Source organism: Schistocerca serialis, chromosome 5 (genome assembly GCF_023864345.2).
Source record: "Schistocerca serialis cubense isolate TAMUIC-IGC-003099 chromosome 5, iqSchSeri2.2, whole genome shotgun sequence".
Lineage (NCBI taxonomy): Eukaryota > Metazoa > Arthropoda > Insecta > Orthoptera > Acrididae > Schistocerca > Schistocerca serialis.
The window spans coordinates 246,528,919-246,551,328 of record NC_064642.1 but is presented as its reverse complement, the minus strand read 5'-3'; the positions used below and the strand labels follow the sequence as shown (position 1 = coordinate 246,551,328).

Here is a 22,410-nt window from a genome sequence, read left to right as displayed (position 1 = left end):
TTGGATGATTGAACAGTGGAGAAACATTGCCTGGAGTGACAAATCACTGTACACAATGTGGCAATCTGATGGCAGGGTGTGGGTATGGCGAATGCCCGGTGAACGTCATCTGCCAGTGTTTGTAGTGCCAACAGTAAAATTCAGAGGTGGTGGTGTTATGGTGTGGTTGTGTTTTTCATGGAGGGGGCTTGCACCCCTTGTTGTTTTGCGTGGCTACATTGGTGTTTTAAGCCCCTTCTTGCTTCACACTGTTGAAGAGCAGTTCGGGAATGGTGGTTGCATCTTTCACAATGATCGAGCACCTGTTCATAATGCACGGCCTGTGGCGGAGTGGTTACACGACAATAACATCCCTGTAATGGACTGACCTGCCTGCCAGAGTCCTGACGTGAATCCTATAGAACACCTTTGGGATGTTTTTGAATGCCGACTTCATGCCAGGCCTCACTGACGGACATCAATACCTCTCCTCAGTGCAGCACTCCGTAAAGAATGGGCTGCATTTCCCACAGAAACCTTCCAGCACCTGACTGAACATATGCCTGTGAGAGTGGAAGATGCCATGAAGGCTAAGGGTGGGCCAACACGATATTGAATTCCAGCCTTACTGATGGAGGGCGCCACTAACTTGTAAGTCATTTTCAGCCAGGTGTCCGGATGCTTCTGATCACATAGTGTACAAACTGAACTGAATTTTGAAAAGCTAATGTAATTTTTCTACCTGCAATCTGTCTGGTGGCCAGATAAATGTGGACACCTTTCTTATTTATTCCATGATGCTCAGATGCTGACATCTAATACACAAAATGGAACACAAACTGGATGATTTCCTCTCAAATAATACAGATCAAGAATGAATGTGACACATCATTATTTCAAAGTTTTCTGAAAAAATATATGTTGAAGTTCCACAAGATACCTCTCAAAAATTAAAATATTTTGATTTCCTGATGATTTGTTAAAACATTATGGACCTCTCTGAGTGAGAGTATTTGTGAAAATATCGTAACAAAAGGGGAAAATATAAAAAAAAATGTAATACTATTATGAAAAGGCTTAATTGCTATTCAGCATATAGCGGAGATGCTGAGTTGCAGACTGGCACAACAAAAAGATTTTCAAACAAGTAAGCTTTCAGCCATAAAAGCCTTTATCGGAATTAGACAACATACACTGATCAATGACCTCTGCCCACCATGACATCAGATACCGCATGGTGGCCTTGCAGGCATGTAACTTGGTAATAAAAGTATGTAAGTGGAGCAGACATGGATGGGGGTCATCCTAGCAAAGATATGGGGCTGCAAACGGGGAAATCTATTGAGATAAGCAACTTTGACAAAGGGCAGATTCTTATCACACAGAGCCTATGAATGGGTATCTCGAAACCGGTGAAACTGATCAAATGTTCGCGTTCTAGTAAGCGCCTACAGAAAGAGGTGGTAGGATAGTGAAACTACCACTGGGTGCTAAATGGTTGGATGTCCACAACTCTTCACATAACAGGGCTTTGGTGGCTTGTCTCTCTGTAAAGTAGGGTAGATGGTGGTCTGTGACATCTCTTCCGAAGAGCACAGTTATGGTGCACGCGCAAGTGTGTTGGAGCACAACGTTCATTGTACATTGTTGAACATGGAGCTCTGCTGTAGATCAACCTTACATGTTCACATGCTGACCTAACGACATCTTCAGTTATGACTGGAGAGGGCATGGAACCATCGGGATTCAACTGTCGATCAGTGGAAGCATGTCAGCTCTTCTGATGAATCATATTTTTGCTACACTAGATCGATGACTGTCTCCACAAATGCCATCATCGAGGTGGACGGCAGCTTGAAATGTGCAGCACCCCACAGACTCAGGCTCGTGGGAGCAGCACTTTGCTGTTGGAGACATTCTCTTGTGCTTTCATGAAACCTGTGGTGGTAATCAAACTACCTGTGTTCCTTGATGCTTGATGTTTTCCCCTGGTGGCAATTTCTTCTTTCAGCAGTAGTCTCAGAGCCTTATAGTGAACTCACGTTGATGTCATGGTGATAAAATTTGCCTGGCGTAAATCCTATGGTTGTTACCTGGGTCCCTATCAGGCGCCATCACTACAAATGCAAATTACATGACCTGTGCAATGCCACATACCTCGACAAATCTACCAACAAACTTGGACCCCTGATAAGCAAAATCAGTGATGTATTTCGTTCCAAAGATGGACAAACAAGCTATTAAGCAGATGGTCATAATATTTTGATCATCAGTACACACACACACACACACACACACACACACACACACACACGACCACAGTCTCTGGCTGCCAAGGCCAGACTGTGAGCAGCAGTGCATGATGGGAGAAGTAGTCTGGGTGGTGGAGTTAAGGAGGAGGCTGGGGCAGGGAAAGATAGGAATAGCAGGATAGGGGTGGGAGATGGTAAAGTGCTGCTTAAGTGAGCATACAGGGACAAGGTGGAGAGAAGGTAGGGCAGCTAGAGGGAGTCAGGAGGTTAGAGGGAGAGTGTGTGGGGGGAGGGAGGGGGGACAGTGGAAAAGGAAAGAAGTAAGAAAAATTGTGGGTGCATCGGTGGAACACAGGACTGTGTAGTGCTAGAATGGGGAAGGGGATAGGTGGGTATAGGACAACAACTAACGAAGGTTGAAGCCAGGAGCATTATAGGTACATAAGATATACTGCAGGAAGAGTTCCTACCTCTGCAGTTCAGAAACACTGCAGTTCAGAAAAGCTGGTGTTCGTAGGAAGGGTTCAGATGGCACAGGCTGTGAAGCAGTCATTAAAACGAAGAATGTTGTGTTGGGCAGCAAGCTCAGCACATGGTCCAGCTGTTTCTTGGCCACTGTTTGTCAGTGACCATTCATGTGGATAGACAGGTTGTTGGTTGTCATTCCTGTGTAGAATGCAGCACAGTGGTTGCAGCTTAGTTTGTAGATCACATTACTGGTTTCACTGGTAGCCCTGCTTCTGATGGGATAGATGATACTTGTGACTGGTCTGGACTAGGTGGTGCGGGGAGGATGTGTGGGACAGGTCCTGCATCTGTCTCTGTTACAGGGATGTGAGCCATGAGCTAGGGGTTGGGAAGAGGAGTTATGTAGGAATGGACAAAGATATTGTGTAAGTTCGATGGGCTGCGGAATACCACTGTGGGAGGGGTGGGTAGGATAGTGGGTTGAACATTTCTCATTCCAGGACATGACAAGAAATAGACGAAACCATGGTGGAGAATGTGTATAAGTTCCTCAAGTCCTGGGTGGTACTGAGTCATGCGGAGAATACTCCTCTCTGGGCAGACGGTGGGATTTAGGTGGTGGAGGGTGACTGGAGGGATAAGGCACAGGAGATCTGTTTCGGTACAAGTTTGGGAGGGTAATTACACTCTGACCAAGCAAGGTGACGCAGTGGACTTACATTCAGGAGGACGATGGTTCAAACCCGCATCCGGCCATCCTGATTTAGATTTTCCGTGATTTCCATAAATCACTTCAGGCATATGCACGGATCGCTCCTTTGAAAAGTCATGGGAAACTTCCTTCCCCAGCCCGATGGGACCGATGACATCGCTGTTTGGTCCTTTCTCTCAGTTCAACCTACTAACCTAATTACACTATGTGAAGGAAGGCCTCAGTGAGACTCTTGGTATATTTCGAGGACTGCTTGTCACTACAGATGCAATGGCCATGAGGTGCTAGGCTCTATGGAAGGAACTTCTTGGTAGGAATGGGTGTCAGCTGTCAAAGTGGAGGTATGGCAGCCCCAGAATTACCCCAACTTCACAGCTGCCACTCATTCTGTACCAAGAAGTCCCTTCCATGTTGCCTGGCCACCTGTGGCCATCGTATCTTTAATGACAAGCAGTACCTCTCAAAATACGCAAAGGGTCTCACTGAAGCTTTCTCAGACTGCAATTACCCTCCTGAACCTATAGAGAAACAGATCTCCCATGCCTTATCTCTCCAGTCACCACCCACCTCTCAAAGTCTCACTGTGCGGCCACAGAAGAGCATTCATCTTGTGACCTAATACCAGCCAAGACTGGAGCAATTAAATCGAATTCTCCACCAGGGTTTTGACTACCTCTAGTCATGCCCTGAAATGAGGAATGTCCAACCCAATATCCTTCCCAGCCCTCCCAAAGTGGTTTTCCACTACCCACCAAATGTACATATTGCCTGCTCCCATCCCCTTGCCTTGTGGTTCATATCCCTGTAATAGACCTAGATGCAAGACCTGTCCCATACATCCTCCAACCACCACAACCACCACCACCACCACCACCACCACCACCACCACCACTACATAGTCCAGTCCAGTCACAAGTATCACCTATCCCAACAGAGGCAGGGCTACCTGTGAAACCAGTCATGTGACCTACAAGCTGCAACCACTGTGGTCCATTCTACGTGGATATGACAATGAACAAGCTGTCTGCATGAATGGCCACTGACAATTTGTGGCCAAGAAACAGCTGGGCCACTCAGTTGCTGAGCACACTCCCCAGCACGACATTCTTCATTTTAATGACTGCTTCACAGCCTGTGCCATCTGGATCCTTCCTACGAATACCAGCTTTTCTCAATTGCAGAGGTGGGAACTCTCCCTGCAGTACATTCCTATGGTTCACAACCCTCCTGGTCTCAACCTTCATTAGTCCTTGTCCCACACCTGCCTATCCTCTTCTCTGTTCCCACTCCAGCACTACAAAGCCCTCTATTCCAATGACACAACCATAGTCTTTTTACCTCTTTACTTTTCTACTGCCCTCCCCCCACCCCCTTGCCCTCCATCAAACCTTCTGCCCCCTCTAAGGTGCCCTATCTTCTCTCCACCTCATTCTTGTATGCATACTCCCACAAGCAGCACTTTATGATCCCCACCCATACCCTGCTATCCCTTCCTTTTCTTGCTGCAGACTCCTTCTTAACACCACCATACAAATTGCTTCTCCCATCATGCACTGCTGCTTGCAGTCTGGCCTTGGCAACCAGACACAGTGGTTTGTGTGTGTGTGTTCTGTCTAATTCCGTTGAAGGTCCTTTTGGCCGAAAACTTACTTATTTGACAGTCTTTTTGTTGTGCCTATCTGCGACTCAGCATCTCTGCTGTACAGTGAGTAGCAATCTATCCTTTTCATAATATTTTCATTATGATCTGTTGACAATGGCCATTTGAAAGGATTTAACGGACCATGAGGTATCATAAAGGAGACAGTTACTTTTACACCTTGTGAGAGTTTGTCCCACCCACCACTGATTGGTCATTCACACAAGAAATGAAACTGCTCACAACAAAGTCTTCTAGACTATACTGAGGTCTCTGCACTTCACATAAAGTAACAGGCTGCTCTTGCATTGTATATGCCACTCCAGGATGCAACCCAACAGTGATGTGACTGAATTCCTACCACTGACTTTTTTTATGGAATTCCCCTAATATACTTTCATTTAGAAGTAAGTGTTTCATGTTTTGTAGTAATTTTGATATGGCCTGTACAAATTCAATAGTATCTCTTATAGCATCAACAGCTTCATGCTGGAAATTAAAGCTTGCTGCATGGTGTTTACAGAGACCTCCTACTGCACAAATGCACTTTTTCTATGACCTGTTGCTGAAAATATCAATTTTTGTCTTAATTCCTGTGTAGTGTTTTCCATGCTCATAAAACTGAAAGCGGTTTTTAAAGTGAGATGCTGCACCATCAGTCACATACACATGTTTAGGAAGTGCATGGCCTCTAGATGCTATTTCATCACTCATTATGCTGACAGCGTAGCATGCATGTGCACTGTCATGAATGACATCATCACTGATGATAGCGAAGCAGTATGGTGTTCCAAGGAAATGAGTAACTCTTGTGAATATTGACACTTTTGATGTGTGCCAGTGGTAACTTTGAACTTTTTCTGTGAAGCAAGAGACCAGTTCTCAACAAAGTGTCAGTATTTTAGAATGTGGCTGATTTTACTTCTGTTATGGCCTCTCTATGAATTCTGCGGATATTATGAGGAGCTACTCCTTTCATGACCCAATGCCTGCCCTCTGTAACAAACTTCCCTAGCTCCACTGCCTTCTTCACTAACTCTCCTCCCTCCCACAATGCATAGGATATGTCATTTCTCTGTACCCTGAAGATGTAATGTTTCAGCAGTGATCCCTTCAGCACCAGGACACACTGCACACTCCTTTAGTCAAAATTTACCATGCGGCTCTTGATATATACACAAAAGCATCAGGTCCATCTCTGTGTACCTGTTCCCCGAGACACTACTTATGGTGAAACTAACAAGTTTCAAATTAGTGTTGTAAAGACATGTGCATACTTCCTTCACTGGCTGCCATTTTACCCATTTTGGTCGTAAGGAATAGAATTTTGTGACACCAATATTTAAATTCAGGTTTACCTTTTTCATTAGGAGTCATGCTTCTCTTACAGATCTTGTTGTATATCTTTTTAACTTTTTCACCATTGTAGCTAACAGAGATAACATCAGCCTCATTACAGCTTTGCCTGCTGCAAACATTATCTCACTCAGGTAATATTCCAGAGCAACATTAAGTTTATAATCTTGCAATGGACGCCCACAATAGGCATCTGGGCAAGTCCAAATACCTTTCTATTCTTTATTTTATGAGCTTTTAAAATTAAATAGTATGAGGAAGTGGGTATTTATGTACTTTCTCAGTATAGGTCACTCCGAGATAGAAGTGTTTACATTGTGAAACCACATGTCACATTGGGTGCACATGTCACTATCTTCTAGTTCTGCACCAAGTGCACCTACATTATGCTCTTCACAAAGTTTTGAAGACCGCTTGTGTAATTCTTTTTTTTTCCCCCACTTTTCTTTGTACATGCTGTTTTCTTCCTGTGCCTCTTATCCTGCCTTGGAATTTAAGGGGGGATATATTAATATATTACGGACTACAACAGAAATGCTAACATTCAACACATCAATAACTTCACGCCCAGGATTATAAACATCTGCACTGTCTTTTTCAGTTTCACATTCCAGTGACGGTGATTGTTCAGGTGGGTTATATCATTAAATTTCTTGTTGTAGTGAGTATGGCAATTCCTGCACAGTAGATATGATGGTAACGCAGTTACTTGAGGACCAAGATATTTCTGTAATAACTCTGATAGATTTCCAACAATTATAAAGTATTTTTCATTTTTCTTAAACACCACCTTCTTGAGTCTTTTTATAGTCCACACACTTCGTCCTTTCACTACTGTATTTCCTCACTGAAAGTGCACCTAACAGAAAGTTCAAACCAGACACAAAACTCTGTGCAGAATGATTAATGTGCAAGTTCTCACTCGTTTGTTATAAACAGAAGAGAGCTGGAAACAGAGTTACCAACATGCTTGTTGAAAAATTTCTAACACTTTACACAGAAAAATACTGCTCACTTTGATTGCAAAAACTACTGACACATTAACCAAGAATAGTGTGTGCAATAGTAAAAAGTTTTGCGACAAGGGTTCTTGAGTAAATAATTCGTAAAAATCTGACTTTTTTATATAATACAGGTAGGTGAAGCAGATATTGCTTATATAAGTTGTCTCTCTCTCTGTGTGTGTGTGTGTGTGTGTGTGTGTGTGTGTGTGTGTGTGTGTGTGTGTGAGTGCACGCGCGCATGTCCTCTTTGATTTGACGTGAAATTGCCCAACATTTTTTCTCTCATCATCGCTATGTAATAATAACATAAGAGTAGCATAGCTTTAATCTTAATGTGAAATTTTTGTCAAGAATGAACAAAATTACACATCTTGCTCTTTATGACCATTACATGGGCTTCATAATATTCTGTTGTGCAGGCATCTTCAGTTTTAAACTACTGAGTAATGTATAGTAGTGTAAAATAAAATACACTTTCAATTCACAAGAATTCCTAGTTTCTTATATCTGTTTAAGTCCTTTTTACCAGAATGTAAAACTTCACTGTGAACCCTCAACAAGGAATGATAATCTGATTGGAAATTATTTATGTGTATCATTGGATTCTGTTTTAATTGCACTTCTAATTTCTCCAACCAAACATTAGCCTCACTTTTAAGAACTTTTTTTTAAAACTTAGTTGTTTGAATCTGCACAGCGTACTGTAGCTTACCTCATTGTCTGAATATTAGTAATTGCCTTTTAATTTTTATTATGATTTGGGCAATAGTAATTTTCTTCCTTAGCCTTTAGCATGTCCTCCTTCATTTATAGGCTACATGTAAAAGAAACAACATCTATTGAAAATTCATGGTATATTTATGCACTTCAGCCTGGATATTACAATGGCTACTCCTACATACATGTTCATATTTCAGACTTCTTACACTATCTGTCACTGTCATTACAAGTAATGTCCGCCCCAATAGCTCAACGGTGCGTTGGAATGCCACGCATGGGGGGCCCAGGTTTGATCCCTGGCTGGGGTGGGAGATTTTTCTCCCTTCAGCGACTGGGTATTGCGCTGTCCTCATCATTTCATACCCATTGCCGACGCGCAAGTCGCCCAATGTGGCATCGCACTCAATAAGACTTGCACTTCGCACGCCGAACTTCCTACCTGGGAACTCCCGGCCACTGCCGCCATACGATCATTTCCATTTCCATTACAAGTAATGTTATTTTGCAGCGGACATTAATCTCATCAGACAAAATACTAGTCACTCCCCTTAAAAGGGCACACTGGTCACTTTGGAGTGCTATATATGGTGTATAACTCGTACTAGGCACTCGTATGACCTCATATGACTCGTATGACCCAGTGGTGGAGGGTCATATGTTATGGCAGTATAGTGATGTGTCAGCACAGTAAGATGGGTCAATGTGACAGAATGGCAGAAAGCAACTTTGCATTTGGATGTGCCTGTGACCACACCAATTTGTAGGTGATTGTCCAAGTCTACAATGAGTGATGTAACACAGTGTAAAGAATAGTGGTTGTAAACAGATCTTAACTGATGGGGACAAGAAAAGACTTTAATGCCTTGTTAATGGCAAAATGTTTCAAACCTTTCAGTAAGTGCTGCTATCAGTGACCACAGGTCCATATTGACCAGCTTCATTGTGAATGTTGCCTATAGTGAGGTTATCACGGATTTCAAATGTGAATTAATCTGGGTGAAATTAAGTATTAAATAACGGTCAATAATAGTGATCTTATGCTTTTATAGACCACCTGGGTCAGGACCTGTAGTTGTACAGCAATTCAGACAGCACTTGCAAAATATCATTAGTAATTTTCCTGATCATGCCATTGTAATAGGGGGTGACTTCAACTTGCCAGGTATAGATTGGGAGTGTTATGCCATCAAAACTGATGCCAGAGACAGAGAATCGTGTGGCCTTGTTCTGGATGTCCTGTCCAAAAATTGCCTTGAACAGATAATTAGAAAACCATCTCGTGAGGGTAATGTCTTAGACCTCCTGGCAACAAACAGACCTGAACTTATCGAATCAGTTAACATAGAGGAAGGTATCAGTGATCATAAGGCTGTGGCAGCATCTATGACAACGGGTCCTACAAGGAATGTTAAGAAAGGTAGGAAGATATATTTGCTGAGCAAGCATGACAGGATACAAATTTCAGAATATCTCAGCCATCAGCATAAAATATTCGATGATGATGTGGAGAACAAATTGAAGTAATTTAAAGGCATCGTTCAGTATGCCTTAAACGAGGATGTTCCAAGTAAGATTTTAAGGGATGGGAAAGATTCACCATGCTTTAATAGCCATGTTAGAGAAGTGCTATGTAAACAAAGGGCCCTTCATCTCAGATTCAAGAGAAATAAAAACCCAGCTGACAAATAAAAGCTGAACAAAGTGAAAATGAGCGTAAGGAGAGCTATGAGAGAAGCGTTCAATGATTTTGAAAGTAAGACGTTGTCAACCGACCTGAGCAAAAACCCAAAGAGATTTTGGTCGTATGTAAAATCAGTAACTGGGTCAAAATCATCTATTCATTCTCTCAGCGACCACACTGGCACCGAAGTGGAAGATAACAGAGAGAAGGCCGAAATACTGAATTCGGTCTTCCAAAGTTGTTTCACCACGGAAGATCGTAACACTGTCCCTCCTTTCAATCGTCATATGAATGTCGAAATGGCAGATAATGAGATCACCGATCATGGAATTGAAAAGCAGCTACAATCGCTTAGTAATGGAAAGGCTTCAGGACCAGATGAGATACCTACAAGATTCTATAAAGATTATGCGAAAGAACTTGTTCCCCTTCTAGCAGTAATTTATCACAGATCACTTGAGCAACAAAAGGTTCCTAACGACTGGAAAAAAGCCCAAGTCATTCCCGTTTTTAAGAAAGGCTGTAAGACAGATCCACAAAATTATAAACCTATATCGTTGATGTCGATCTGTTGTAGAATTATGGAACATGTTTTATGCTCAAGAATTATGACGGTTTTGGAAAATGAACGTCTCCTCTATAAAAATTAACATGGATTCCGCAAAAAGAGATCCTGTGAAATTCAGCTCGCTCTGTTCCTCCACGAGACAACAGCGCACAGGTTGATTCCTTGTTCCTTGATTTCAATAAGGCATTTGACACCGTTCCGCATTACTGTTTAGTGAAAAAATTCGAGTTTACGGAGTAACGGAGCAGACCTGCGATTGGATTCAAGATTTTCTTGCAGATAGAACTCGGTGTGTAACTCTTAATGGAACTAAATCGACAGATGTAAAGGTAATATCTGGAGTACCACAGCGAAATGTGATAGACCCGTTGCTGTTTGCAACATATATAAATGATCTAGTAGAGAGCGTCGGATGCTTTTTAAGGCTATTTGCAGATGATGCAGTTATCTATACCAAGTAGCAACGCCAGAAGACAGAATTTGCAGAACGACCTGCAGAGAATTGATGAATAGTGTAGGCTCTGGCAGTTGGCCCTGAACGTAAATAAATGTAGCATATTGCGCATTCATAGGAAAAGAAATCCACTACTGTACAGCTACGCTATTGTTGACAAACAATTGGAGACAGCGTCTGCCATAAAATATGTAGGCGTTAACTATCCAGAACGATCTTAAGTGGAATGACAGTATAAAAAAAGATGGGAAAAGCAGACACCAGACTCGGATTCATCAGAAGAATCTTAAGGGAATGTAACTCATCCATGAAAGAAGTGGCTTATAAGGCACTTGTTCACCCGATTCTTTAGTATTGTTCATGTATCTGGGATCCCTATCAGACAGGACTAATAGAGAAGATCCAATGAAGAGCGGTGCGTTTCATCACGGGATCGTTTAGCTGGCGAGAGAGCGTTACAGAGATGCTAAACAGACTCCACTGACACATGCTGCAATAGAGGCGTTGTACATCATGAGAGATTTACTATTGACATTTTGGGGCAGCACTTTTCATGAGGAGTCAGACAACATATTATCTCCCCCCCACCCCCCCCCCCCACCCCCACCCACACACACACACACACACACACACACACACACACACACACACACATCTCGCATATTGACCACAAGGAGAAAATTTCAGAAATTGGAGCCATACAGAGGGTTACCAAAAATCATTCTTCTCACGTACTATTCGCGAGTGGAACGGGGTTTGAGGGATCAGATAGTGGTACCAAAAGTACCTTCTGCCACACACCATTAGGTGGCTTGCGCAGTATGATTTAGATATAGAAGAAAGCTTTATGCAGTGCCACTTTATTTTGGATACATCACAAAAGGCGATTGTTCACAGCAACACACAAAGCTGCAAATCTTGAGTGGACCAAACAACGCAGATAATTGTCGGCAGCTTACTGGAGGTGTGTAGTGTAGCCTGGCGAGTCAAGATTTTGTCTTTTTTTAAATGACACAAGGTGTCTAGAGTACTGATCGTCCAGTGAGGTGTTTAATTTGTAGTGAATAGAGGGTGTAATTGAGGATGGAGGTGGTTATGTGACTTTTGCGAACGTTTGTAACAGTTGTGGCTACAGTTGCTTGAGACTGCAGTCGTGTGTGAGAGTTGTTTGTGCCTCGTGTGTGTGGGGGGGGGGTCTGTTTTTGACAAAGGCTTTACGGACTGAAAGCTTTAATTGTGACAGTCTTTTTGTTGTGCCTATCTTCGACTCAACATCTCCGCTCTTTGGTGAGTGACAACTTTCCTTTTCATAATGTGTTTGGTCCCACTCATTCAGGTTACTCCAAACATGAACCAGAATATTTATTCCAACATTACTGTGAACAAAAATTGCTCTTTCTTTTCCATCGTCATGATGTGGATCCTGCCATCTTCCAAGATGACAAAAGTCATGTTCACATGGCTGTACGCATATATCCCTAGTTTTATGAACTATCAGATACTCTTTTACACTTCAGCTAGCTCACTAAATCAGCTGATCTTAGTCCCATAAATGGTGCCTGGAACTGTTGGGTACAATGGGTGAAATCTAGGAAAGAAAGTCCCATCAATTTGGTAGCTCTCATCAATGAGCAGCTTCTGCTGGGTACAATACACCTGAGGGAACTCAGGGATGGTCTTCATCGTTAAACTGAGGCCATTATCATGACTGTAGGCAGTATTGTATGGTATTAACTTGCTGTCTCTTGGGAGTGACAATTTTCTGACAGGAGTATCCAGAATGCACTCTGCAGTGGAGTGTGCTCTGATATGAAACTCCCTGGCAGATTAAAACTGTGTGCTGGACTGAGACTTGAACTCGAGTTCGAGTCACGATCTGACACACAATTTTAATCTGCCAGGAAGTTTCAGCCAGGAGTGTTTATCTTAAGCGTGTAAAATGCATTCCTTAACTTGAGTATTACATAGTTTGTATCTGCAAAGTATTATTTTGATATGATCAAGAGCGCAAGCAGGGGCAATCTCTTTAACAATCACTTTCACCCTCTCAAATAAAATTTCAATTCCATTCCTTGTTTTCATTAGTAATTCTGTTTCCATGACTACATATAAATATTGAGGTAACTTCATTTATAACGAGTCATACTATTGTGGTACCCTAAGGATCAGTAAATATGCAGTTATATTATGGCGACACTGCTGAATAACCTGAGAACAACCAGTAGACATGGACTCTATGGTTCTGTTTCCCAAATGAATATTTGTAAGATGAAATTATGTTCCATTTAATATATTATGATGCTTTATTCAGTTTTGTGTAGGTCTAATAGTTGTTTGTTATCCATTGTTCAAATATAAGAGACTATGCATGCTAGAGTACCTTGTTGTTTAATCAGATATGTTGAGATTTAATCTTTGTATGACCACCATATTAAGAATACATACAAAAAAGCTAAAATTCAAAAGTATATTATTTAAAGTGTATAATCCGATTAAAATTACTGGATAGTTGGCACTTCACATGTTGGAGCTGGTTTCCGCCAGTCAGAGAGCTCAGCGTCATGCCCAAACTGTTTGCCATTCCCAAACTGCCACAGTCGGTTAGTTGACTTCCAGTTCTTTGCCTAGCTTTCTTTATTGATATGTTTGGATCCTGAATCATGGTTCAGACACTTTTATTTCATCATAAATGATATTCATCATTGTGACTTGATCTCTACGGTTATAAATACAACTATTTAAGGCAGTGTTGTTGCAGACCACAATGGTTAACATATAAACCTGAAGCTCAGAAGATTGTAGGTTTGAATCACATTGACTGTAGCATTTTTTTTTTTTTTTTATTTCTACATATAATAAATTGATTATTATTTTTGTTTGGAATCTGACTGTGTAACCTATAACCTGCAGCCAAATGTCAGTGAGGACTGCTCGTTGGTTGGTAATGCAGAACCTGGCGTAGCCAATGTGAGGACAGTTTCAAAAACCAATATTAGTGAGAAATTAAATTTTACTTTTAGCGCTGAAATTGAATTTTTTGTCATGCTCATTGAGGTTAGCCTTGATCATTGTGAACAAAATGATCATGATTTTAGTTTTGCTACAGATTATTGAACATCATTTTCTCAGATACATTGCACATCACAAGGTTGTGGGCTACAAGATGTGTCATATATTGCATTTTAGTCATTGGACACTTAAAATCAGCTGTCAACAGAGAATCTCACATTACCAATATACTTCTGGTAGTCATTTCCAACATTGTTCCATGTTACATATTAACAGCATTTGTGAAGTGCCACACCATGTTTTTGTATCACCTATAATAGAGCGGTAGCCAGCAGCCAATGTGACAATGGCCTAACAGCAAAAGACAGATGTCAACTATCAAATAATTTTAATTGGACTGCGTTAAAATAGATGTGTGACCCTGGCTAATATTCTCGCACTATTAATGCAGTTATTATTTTAATCTTACAGGTTTCCAAGAATTCCAGCACACTATTCTGAAGACCTCCAAAACATAATTTCACTAATGCTAAGTTCTAAGCCCTGTGATCGCCCAACAGTTGATGTTTTAATTCAGAATCCTGTTGTTCTTTCCCATGTCATTCAAGATTGCATTAATGCAAAGTTATCTGTACCTAAAAGTCTTCAAACTCTGCAAAATCCATGTGAAACAACTGAAAAGGTTAAAGTATTCCTACAAGATAACATTGCAGCTGCCAATCTTGCTGATGTTCAGGTGATACCAAATGACAGTTTCTCAAAAGGCTTTGACTATAAGTTTCAGGACATATTGTCAAAAAAACTGGAGGAGCTCAAAAGAAAAGAGGCAGCATTACAGTTAAAAGAGTTTGCAGTTGCTGAAAGAGAACGAGCTGTTCAAAAGAAAGAGAGAGATTTGTACACAGCAACAACAGCTGAAGGAAGGTTTATGACTGAGGGAAAAAGTCAGCATAAATATCGTGATGTTCAGTTGACAGCATGGAAGCAGAAAACTCCACACTTGTACCATATGCCTATGAAGAATGAAGACACTTCTTTCAGTGCAGACACAGGTGACACAAGTATCCTTCCAACTTCTGCAAAACTGATTGCAGATGCTAAAGAATGTTTCATAAAAAAACCAAATGAAAGGAGAGTTCATTTTGATACTGTACCAATACTGGATGCTGTTGAGTATACATTTTATGACAGAAGTAGTACCCTTTGCATTAAGAAGCCTGCAATTGGTAAAACTAACGAACATATGCATTCTGAAACTGCTGGTTGCATCAGCAAGAAAAATGTATTGCACAGAAAGTCCTCTGCTCAGGTTCTCCAAAATGTTGACAATATCAACCAGAATAATGTGGACAGTTCACATAGGCATGTATTCAGCCAGTGGAAGAAGGCAGGTACCATTCCCCGGACAGGGAGGGGTAATTGTTCAAATAAGGAAAACAAGCATCCTACAGTGTCTTCTGCTCAAAATACAGTTGAATTGCCTGTGGATGATGTTCTTACCAAGAAATTCAGTTCAGTGGTAAATTTCAGATGAATTCTTATAGTGGAGAATGAGTGGTATGGTCTCATGTATTAAACACACATAAAAAACTTAGTACCTGACTAGTTTGTAGCTAATCAAATTAACATAGGGATAGTTGATCAATAAAATTATTTTATTCGTATTGAGTCTCAGGGATCCTAGAAAACTGACATACATACATACTTAACATCTAACATGTGAGCTTCAATTGGTATTATTATGCTTTACTGTTTTTATATAAAAAATTTGATGTGCTTGATTAAAATATATTTAATTGTTGACCATTACAAATGTGGAACTGAAATGTATCTTCAGCTTGTTAGAAAATTTATTGTACTACACACTGAATCAAGCAGGTTCATTTAGTCACATCAGATGTTTGTCAGCTGTGCAGATAGAAAGTTTCTGTGCTAAACAGTAAATCAAACACATTCACATTGTTAAATCAACACTCTTTGGCTCAGAATTGTCCTAAAATGCTACTTATAATATAGCAGTAACTAATCTGTCCAAGGATCATTATTAATGAACTGATACCCTATTTAATGAGAAATTATACAGGTAACATTCAGTATTAGAATCATTGTTACTCTCATTTTGTAGAAAGCTTTTGTAGGTACTAGAAACAGCTGCTAACCTGAATGTGCCATGGCTTGTTGTTGGCAATGATAAAATAGTACTGTTAGATAGATAGAGAACTCATGTTGACATCAGCACTTGACACTAGTTCTGACTAATTTCCACTTCCAACAAGCAAACAAATTACTACTACAAACACACAACTGTGGTATCACAAAAATAGCAACACTAGGTGCAACAGAAATCGTATCCACTGGACAATCTCCAAATCTGCAGATGTAGGAATAGTAAATCCCCAGGAAAACATATAAGGTGAAGAAATGAAAGAATACTCAACACAACATGAACATATATCATAAAAATAGATTCATAGAGAAATTTAAAAAGAAAATTTACAACAGAAAATATAGGGAGAATAAAAGAAATGTCAGTTTGTGAAGATATTTTGAGAGGATATGAATGCAAAACAGAAAACATGCTCTTTGAATGGGGAAATGGAAGGAAGGAGGATAGGTTACACATACTTAAACTAGGAACCAGCTGTTAAATGAATCGTGATATTTAAATGTGGCTACAGAATCCTGAGATTGTGAAACTGAAGCTTCCTTTTTTGGAAATTAGGCAAAAACGAAATGCACAGCAGCTATAAAAACAAGGGCAAAGATATTGTTTATGTTGCCCATCACATATTGTCACACTGTTGCACCACATAATGAAATTGTTCAGAGGAAAAAGTTTTTGTTATCACTTAAAATGTGATATAAGGGGGTTTGTTTGTGTTTTTGCCCCGGATGATAACTAGACGAAATATTTGTCAGGATTTGTAAGCGGTCGGTCCTTGAGGTACGGCAATACGTGAACACAAGAACTAAGTTCAAACAGTTTTACTAACAAAGGCGGATTATAAAACATGCACACTATGCGCACCCATAATCACTGTGTCTGACATCCTAACAGCAGCTAATTACGGTCGTATCGAAAGGCTCCATGGTGAGCTAAGAAAAGAGACATATTCACGCCCAAGGCCATGCTAGTTAATACTGCACGCTGCGGATAGCGGCCAGTGGTGTACAGTGCTTGCAGTGCAGCCGGACGCGTGTCTACTGACCAAGCAAATTGTCAGCATTCCAGACAGGTCGGCTGGTGAGCGCGTGTTACATACTGTACAGCTGCGCGCAATCCGTAGATCCTTACATTACTCTCCCCAGAGAAAAAGAGCAACCATTGGTGACTCAAAACTACCCCCTTGGCGTTATGAATCTACGAGGGTGAGTCAAATGAAAACCTTAAATATTTTTTAAATATTATTTATTGTGCAAAAGTGGTACAAAGCTGTATCAATTTTCAACATAATCTCCCCCATGCTCAATGCAAGTCCTCCAGCACTTACAAAGTGTATAAATTCCTCTAGAAAAAAATTCTTTTGATAGTCTGCACTACCACTTGTGCACCACGTGGCGTACCTCTTCATCAGAATGGAACTTCTTTCCTCCCATTGCATCTCTGAGTGGTCGAAACAAATGGAAATCACTTGGGGCAAGGTCTGGTGAGTATGGTGGATGAGGAAGAGACTCAAAATGCAGGTTTGTGGTTGTTGCAACTGTTGTACGGGCAGTGTGGGGCCTTGCATTGTCATGTTGCAAAAGGACACCTGCTGACAGCAATCCGCATTGCTTTGATTTGATTGCATGCCGCAGATGATTTTTTAGGAGATCTGTGTATGGTGCATTGGTGACAGTGGTCCCTCTAGGCATGTAATGCTCCAAAACGACACCTTTTTCATCCCAAAAGATAGTCAGCATAACCTTCCCTGCTGATGATCCTGTTCGAAAATTCTTTGGTTTTGGTGATGAGGAATGGCGCCATTTCTTGCTTGTTCTCTTCATTTCCAGTTGGTGGAAATGAACCCATGCTTCGTCCCCAGTAACGATTTTTGCAAGGAAGCCATCACCTTCTCGTTCAAAGTGCCGAAGAAGTTCTTCACAAGCATCAACATGTCGTTCTCTCATTTCAGGAGTCAGCTGCCGTGGCACCCATCTTGCAGACACTTTGTGAAACTGGAGCACATCATGCACTATGTGGTGTGCTGACCCATGACTAATCTGTAAACATGCTGCAATTTCATTCAGTGTCACTTGGTGGTTTTCCTTCACTATGACTTCAACTGCTGCAATGTTCTGTGGAGTCACAACTCGTGCCTGGCCTGGACGAGGAGCATCTTCCACTGAAGTCATACCATTTGCGAACTTCCTACTCCATTCGTAGACTTGCTGCTGTGACAAACATGCATCACAGTACTGAACCTTCATTCATCAATGAAGCAAAAACTGAATAACAGAACACTGTTCTTCCCTGGTGCAAGTCGCAGGTGGAATGGCCATCTTTATACTGGTACTATGATGGTATGTGTGCATCTGCACTCTGCTGCCACCTACAGGCCATTCTGCGCGCTGTTTGTAGCATGCTTACCAACTTACAGGATAACGGCGCGAAATTTCAATTTGTTATTACAAATTTAAGGTTTTCATTTGACTCACCCTCGTATTTTGCCATTTGTGGCATGAGAAGGCATTGCAACATGTATTTCATTTGCAGACACAATAACGTTCAGTACAGAGGAGCATGCCTTCAGGATGACAATTTCATACATGACAAATGCTGTTGACAAAGGACAAATTAATAAAAGCACAATACTGACAACCAAGTATGCATTAACATTACTGAATGAATCGAAGGACGTGATTCTATTTTCTGCTTTAATGAAGTTTAACTCATTATTGGAAGAGATTACATTTTCATGGATGTCCTTATTAAATTATTGTCTTCAGAAAAACTTGAAAAGGAATGCGTTCCATATGTTAATATGTATGAATCATTGTAATAAACAGATAACATTCTCGTTAATAGCAAATGTCCAGTTGCATGAAATGTAGTTGGCAATACACTAGGCATATCAAATAGTTCACATGATAAATCACAGTGTGTGGCATTCAACTTGAGTGTAAAGGGTAGCTCAGGTGTACCATAATTTTTACATGTAAATGTGACATCAAGGGTGGAGTTAAATGAGAAAATTATACCTTCAGAAGATCGTTTAAGAAATGGATGATAAAGATGCGTTAAAATTCTAGGGCAACCATCTCTTGGGGGATAAATCATAAACAATTCTTTCTCACAGCTGTACACTCTACTATCTAAGAATACTGCTGATTCAGGGGAAATTAACTTATGACTACATTTACACATATGCAAATCATTTTCATTTAGGGACACAAAATATCTTCGATCCTTGCGGATCAGTAGATAATCATTCAGTACATACTTTACATGAATACCTGCCTATCTCCATTTCACAGGGTAAGTATAAATCTTATACATTTCAAAATTATGCTTTGATCTAGCGATGAATATAGAAACAATAACAGTTAATTCATCTTCAATCATTAAAGAGTGTGTGGTGGTTAACTTATAGTAAGCATATAAATTGTGTTAACAGGGTAAATCATAGTATATGTTGCATCTAGCTTTCATTCAACTGATGGTAGGATGTGTAAAAATTGTTCTGGATGTAGTAGTACACTGCTCAAACAATCATTTGTACTACTTTCTAAGGCTGTTCTTAAGTTAAGGGCATCAATTCTAGCATTTGATAAACTATCAGTAATCCATAACAAAAGAGTTTTTAAATCTAAGTGTGTACTCACAGCATTTAATCCTTGGAACAGTTCTTGGATATTTGCATTCGTTTCATTGTGGATTAAGTGGAAATGTGAAATAAATTGCTTTACAGTCTGTTCAATTAAAACTGTGGTTAGTGATGGTTCTTTGCATATTCTTTAATACGATCATTTCATTAGAGAGGTTAGTTGAATCTGTACCGGACTGTTGTTCAAGAGCTAATATTTTGCCTTTAACTTCCAGTAGATCTCTACTAGTTAAAGTACCAAATACAGTACGAAGGATACTCCCACCAAAAACAAACCAGTCATGTTTACACCTAATTAAAGTTGTGTGGCAAAAGTTTTAAAAAACAGTAAATCTCTTCTTCATAATTTGCAAATGTAGACTCTACCTGCATTTTGGCTGTGATCCAGTTATTATACCAAGATGTACCCATTTCCAAAATTGTATCATTACCATTAACAGAACAAATTAGATCAATTTGCTTCTTTACAGAAGTGAACTGTTGCTGGATTTTACTCAGATTGTACTTGAGGACAAGTTTTGCATTAGTTGTTGAAACTACTATGTCTGATCGTGGTTCAAACAAAACACCTGTACTCTGTGGTACTATTACTACAGCATTAGTAGAATACGCTATCATAGCAAACTTTACAATAAAAAGTAACATGGTTAATTAGTTCTAAATACTAGAGTTAACAACAAACATAAAACAAATGAGTTTCTTGTGGTAACCTGTGGAATAAAAGATATATTTTCACTGGTCCACTCATGCAGTAGCTTCAATACTAAATTTTCACAACACATTCACATAAGCTCATGGCTGAAATAAACACACGCATTGCACTCACACACTGCACATGTTTACACAGATTGTAGGGGTGTCTGGAACAGGATTGCTCGGAACGTGGCGCTGCCTCGGCCTCGAAGTCTGGACTGTGACCTCGTGATTCTCGCTTCCTGGGTTTGAGAACACCGGGTCTGCCTCTCCGTCGGTCCTCGTCGTCTTGCAATACTACAGGAAATCTACCCAGAAATGGCTTTACATGATTGACATGAACGACAATCGAACAAAAGGGCAGTTGGAGCTTAAGAGTGACTGGCGACAACACCTCCAAGAATGGATAAGGTCCTTTCCAAAACATCTTAAACTCTTTGACTTGACTTTTCTTCAACACCACATTGCTCAGATATACAAGATCTCCAACTCAATACTGTGGCACTGCTGCTTGGCGGTCGTGTTGTCTTGTGGCTAACTATTTTAATAATTGTTCTGTGGACACTCTTGACTCTTCCATTTCCTTCAGAGTGTGCTGGTGTAGTCCTTAATTGAATTATTTGCATGAGCTTACAAGTCTGTTTAAGTAATTTACTCATAAAATTCTTCCTTGATCGCTAATTATACTTAATGGTGATCCAAACTTAAGAATCCATTATTTTACCAAAACTTTAGCTATAGTCTCAGTGCTCTGATCAAGTATTGGTATCATGAGAAGGTATCTAGAGAAATGATCTAACATTGTCAATATGTATTTGTTTCCGTCTTTAGTCGTAGGCAATGGTCCTATGACATCTATTCCTACTTGTCGAAATGGTTCGCTTGTCTCTGGCAGTTCTTGCAATGTTGCTCTACTTTTTCCCACATTATTCTGTCTGTTACAGGACTCACATTGTGAAACAAACTCGAAAATGTCAGTTTAGTGGCTTGGCCACCGAAACATTTGAGCTATTTTAATGTTTGTTGCTTTTTTACCAGAATGTCCTGATAATAAAGAATTGTATTGCTCTTTCGTGCTTTCTGGAATAACTAGCCGGTTTCCTTTACTAGTGATTTTGTACAGTAATCCATCTATTTCAACAAAACGTTGATCATTTTTACATAATTTGCATTGTGGATATTCTTCTTGAGCTGCTTTTAACTCTTCTTCTCGACTTATTGTAACACAAACATTGACTTTTCGACTCATTGCATCAGCATTCACATGTTGTTTACCAGGTCGGTGAATAACCTTAAATTGGTACTCACTCAGTCTTAATGCCCATCTTGTTAATCTGGAACTTGGATCCTTTAAGTTCAATAACCATTTAAGTGCGGCATACTCTGTAATAACTGTAAATTTTTTCCAGTTGAGAAATATCTGTTATGTGTTATAGCAAAAACCAAAGTACAAAGCTCCTTCTCAGTAGTAGTATCATTACATTCTGCTTTATTTAATTGTCTGGAAGCAAATGAGATTGGCCATCAACTTCTTGAGCCAAGATTGCACCTATGGCAATATTTGATGTAGCTTTTGAAAGAATAAAAGGTTTACTGAAATCTGGATAGGCTAACACTGGGGCTGTGGTTAGAGCAGTTTTAAGTCTTCCATTGCCTTTTTGCATTCTATTGACCAATTAAATGTGGCTCCTTTCTTCAGTAGCTGTGTCATTGGGCGTGCTATATTGTCGTAACCGGCTATAAATCATCTGCAGAAATTTGACAATCCCAAGAATGATTGTAGTTATTTCAAATTCTGTTGTTCAGGAAGTTTCTTTACATCTTCAATTAATTTCAGATCAGGTCGAACACCTTCACTGGCTATAACATGACCAAGATAGTTAACTTTACTCTGTGCAAAATGACATTTCTCTATTGATAAAGACAGGTTTGCACTTCTTATACACTCAAAAACTGCTTGTAGTCTCTCAGTATGCTGCTTCATGTTTTCACCAAAAATTATTACGCCATCAAGGTAAACAAGTACTTGTGTTGGGGAGAGCTCTTGTAAAACTGAATCCATCAGGCA

The 22,410-nt window shown here is 40.2% G+C and overlaps 2 protein-coding genes across 3 annotated transcripts in view; one reads left to right on the top strand and one right to left on the bottom strand.

Moving 5' to 3' along the window:
* LOC126480781 (serine/threonine-protein kinase Nek2-like) overlaps positions 1 to 15,806 on the top strand; it is a 65,730-nt gene extending 49,924 nt beyond the window's left edge. For both annotated transcript variants that reach the window (XM_050104088.1, XM_050104089.1), the window contains one exon: positions 14,314 to 15,806. In XM_050104088.1, the coding sequence (XP_049960045.1) occupies positions 14,314 to 15,376 (1,063 nt within the window). In that variant the 3' untranslated portion in view covers positions 15,377 to 15,806. The remainder of the gene's footprint in view (positions 1 to 14,313) is intronic.
* The window catches only part of LOC126480780 (mitochondrial DNA helicase), a 177,642-nt gene that overhangs the window by 142,684 nt on the left and 12,548 nt on the right, over positions 1 to 22,410 (bottom strand). The window lies entirely within an intron of this gene.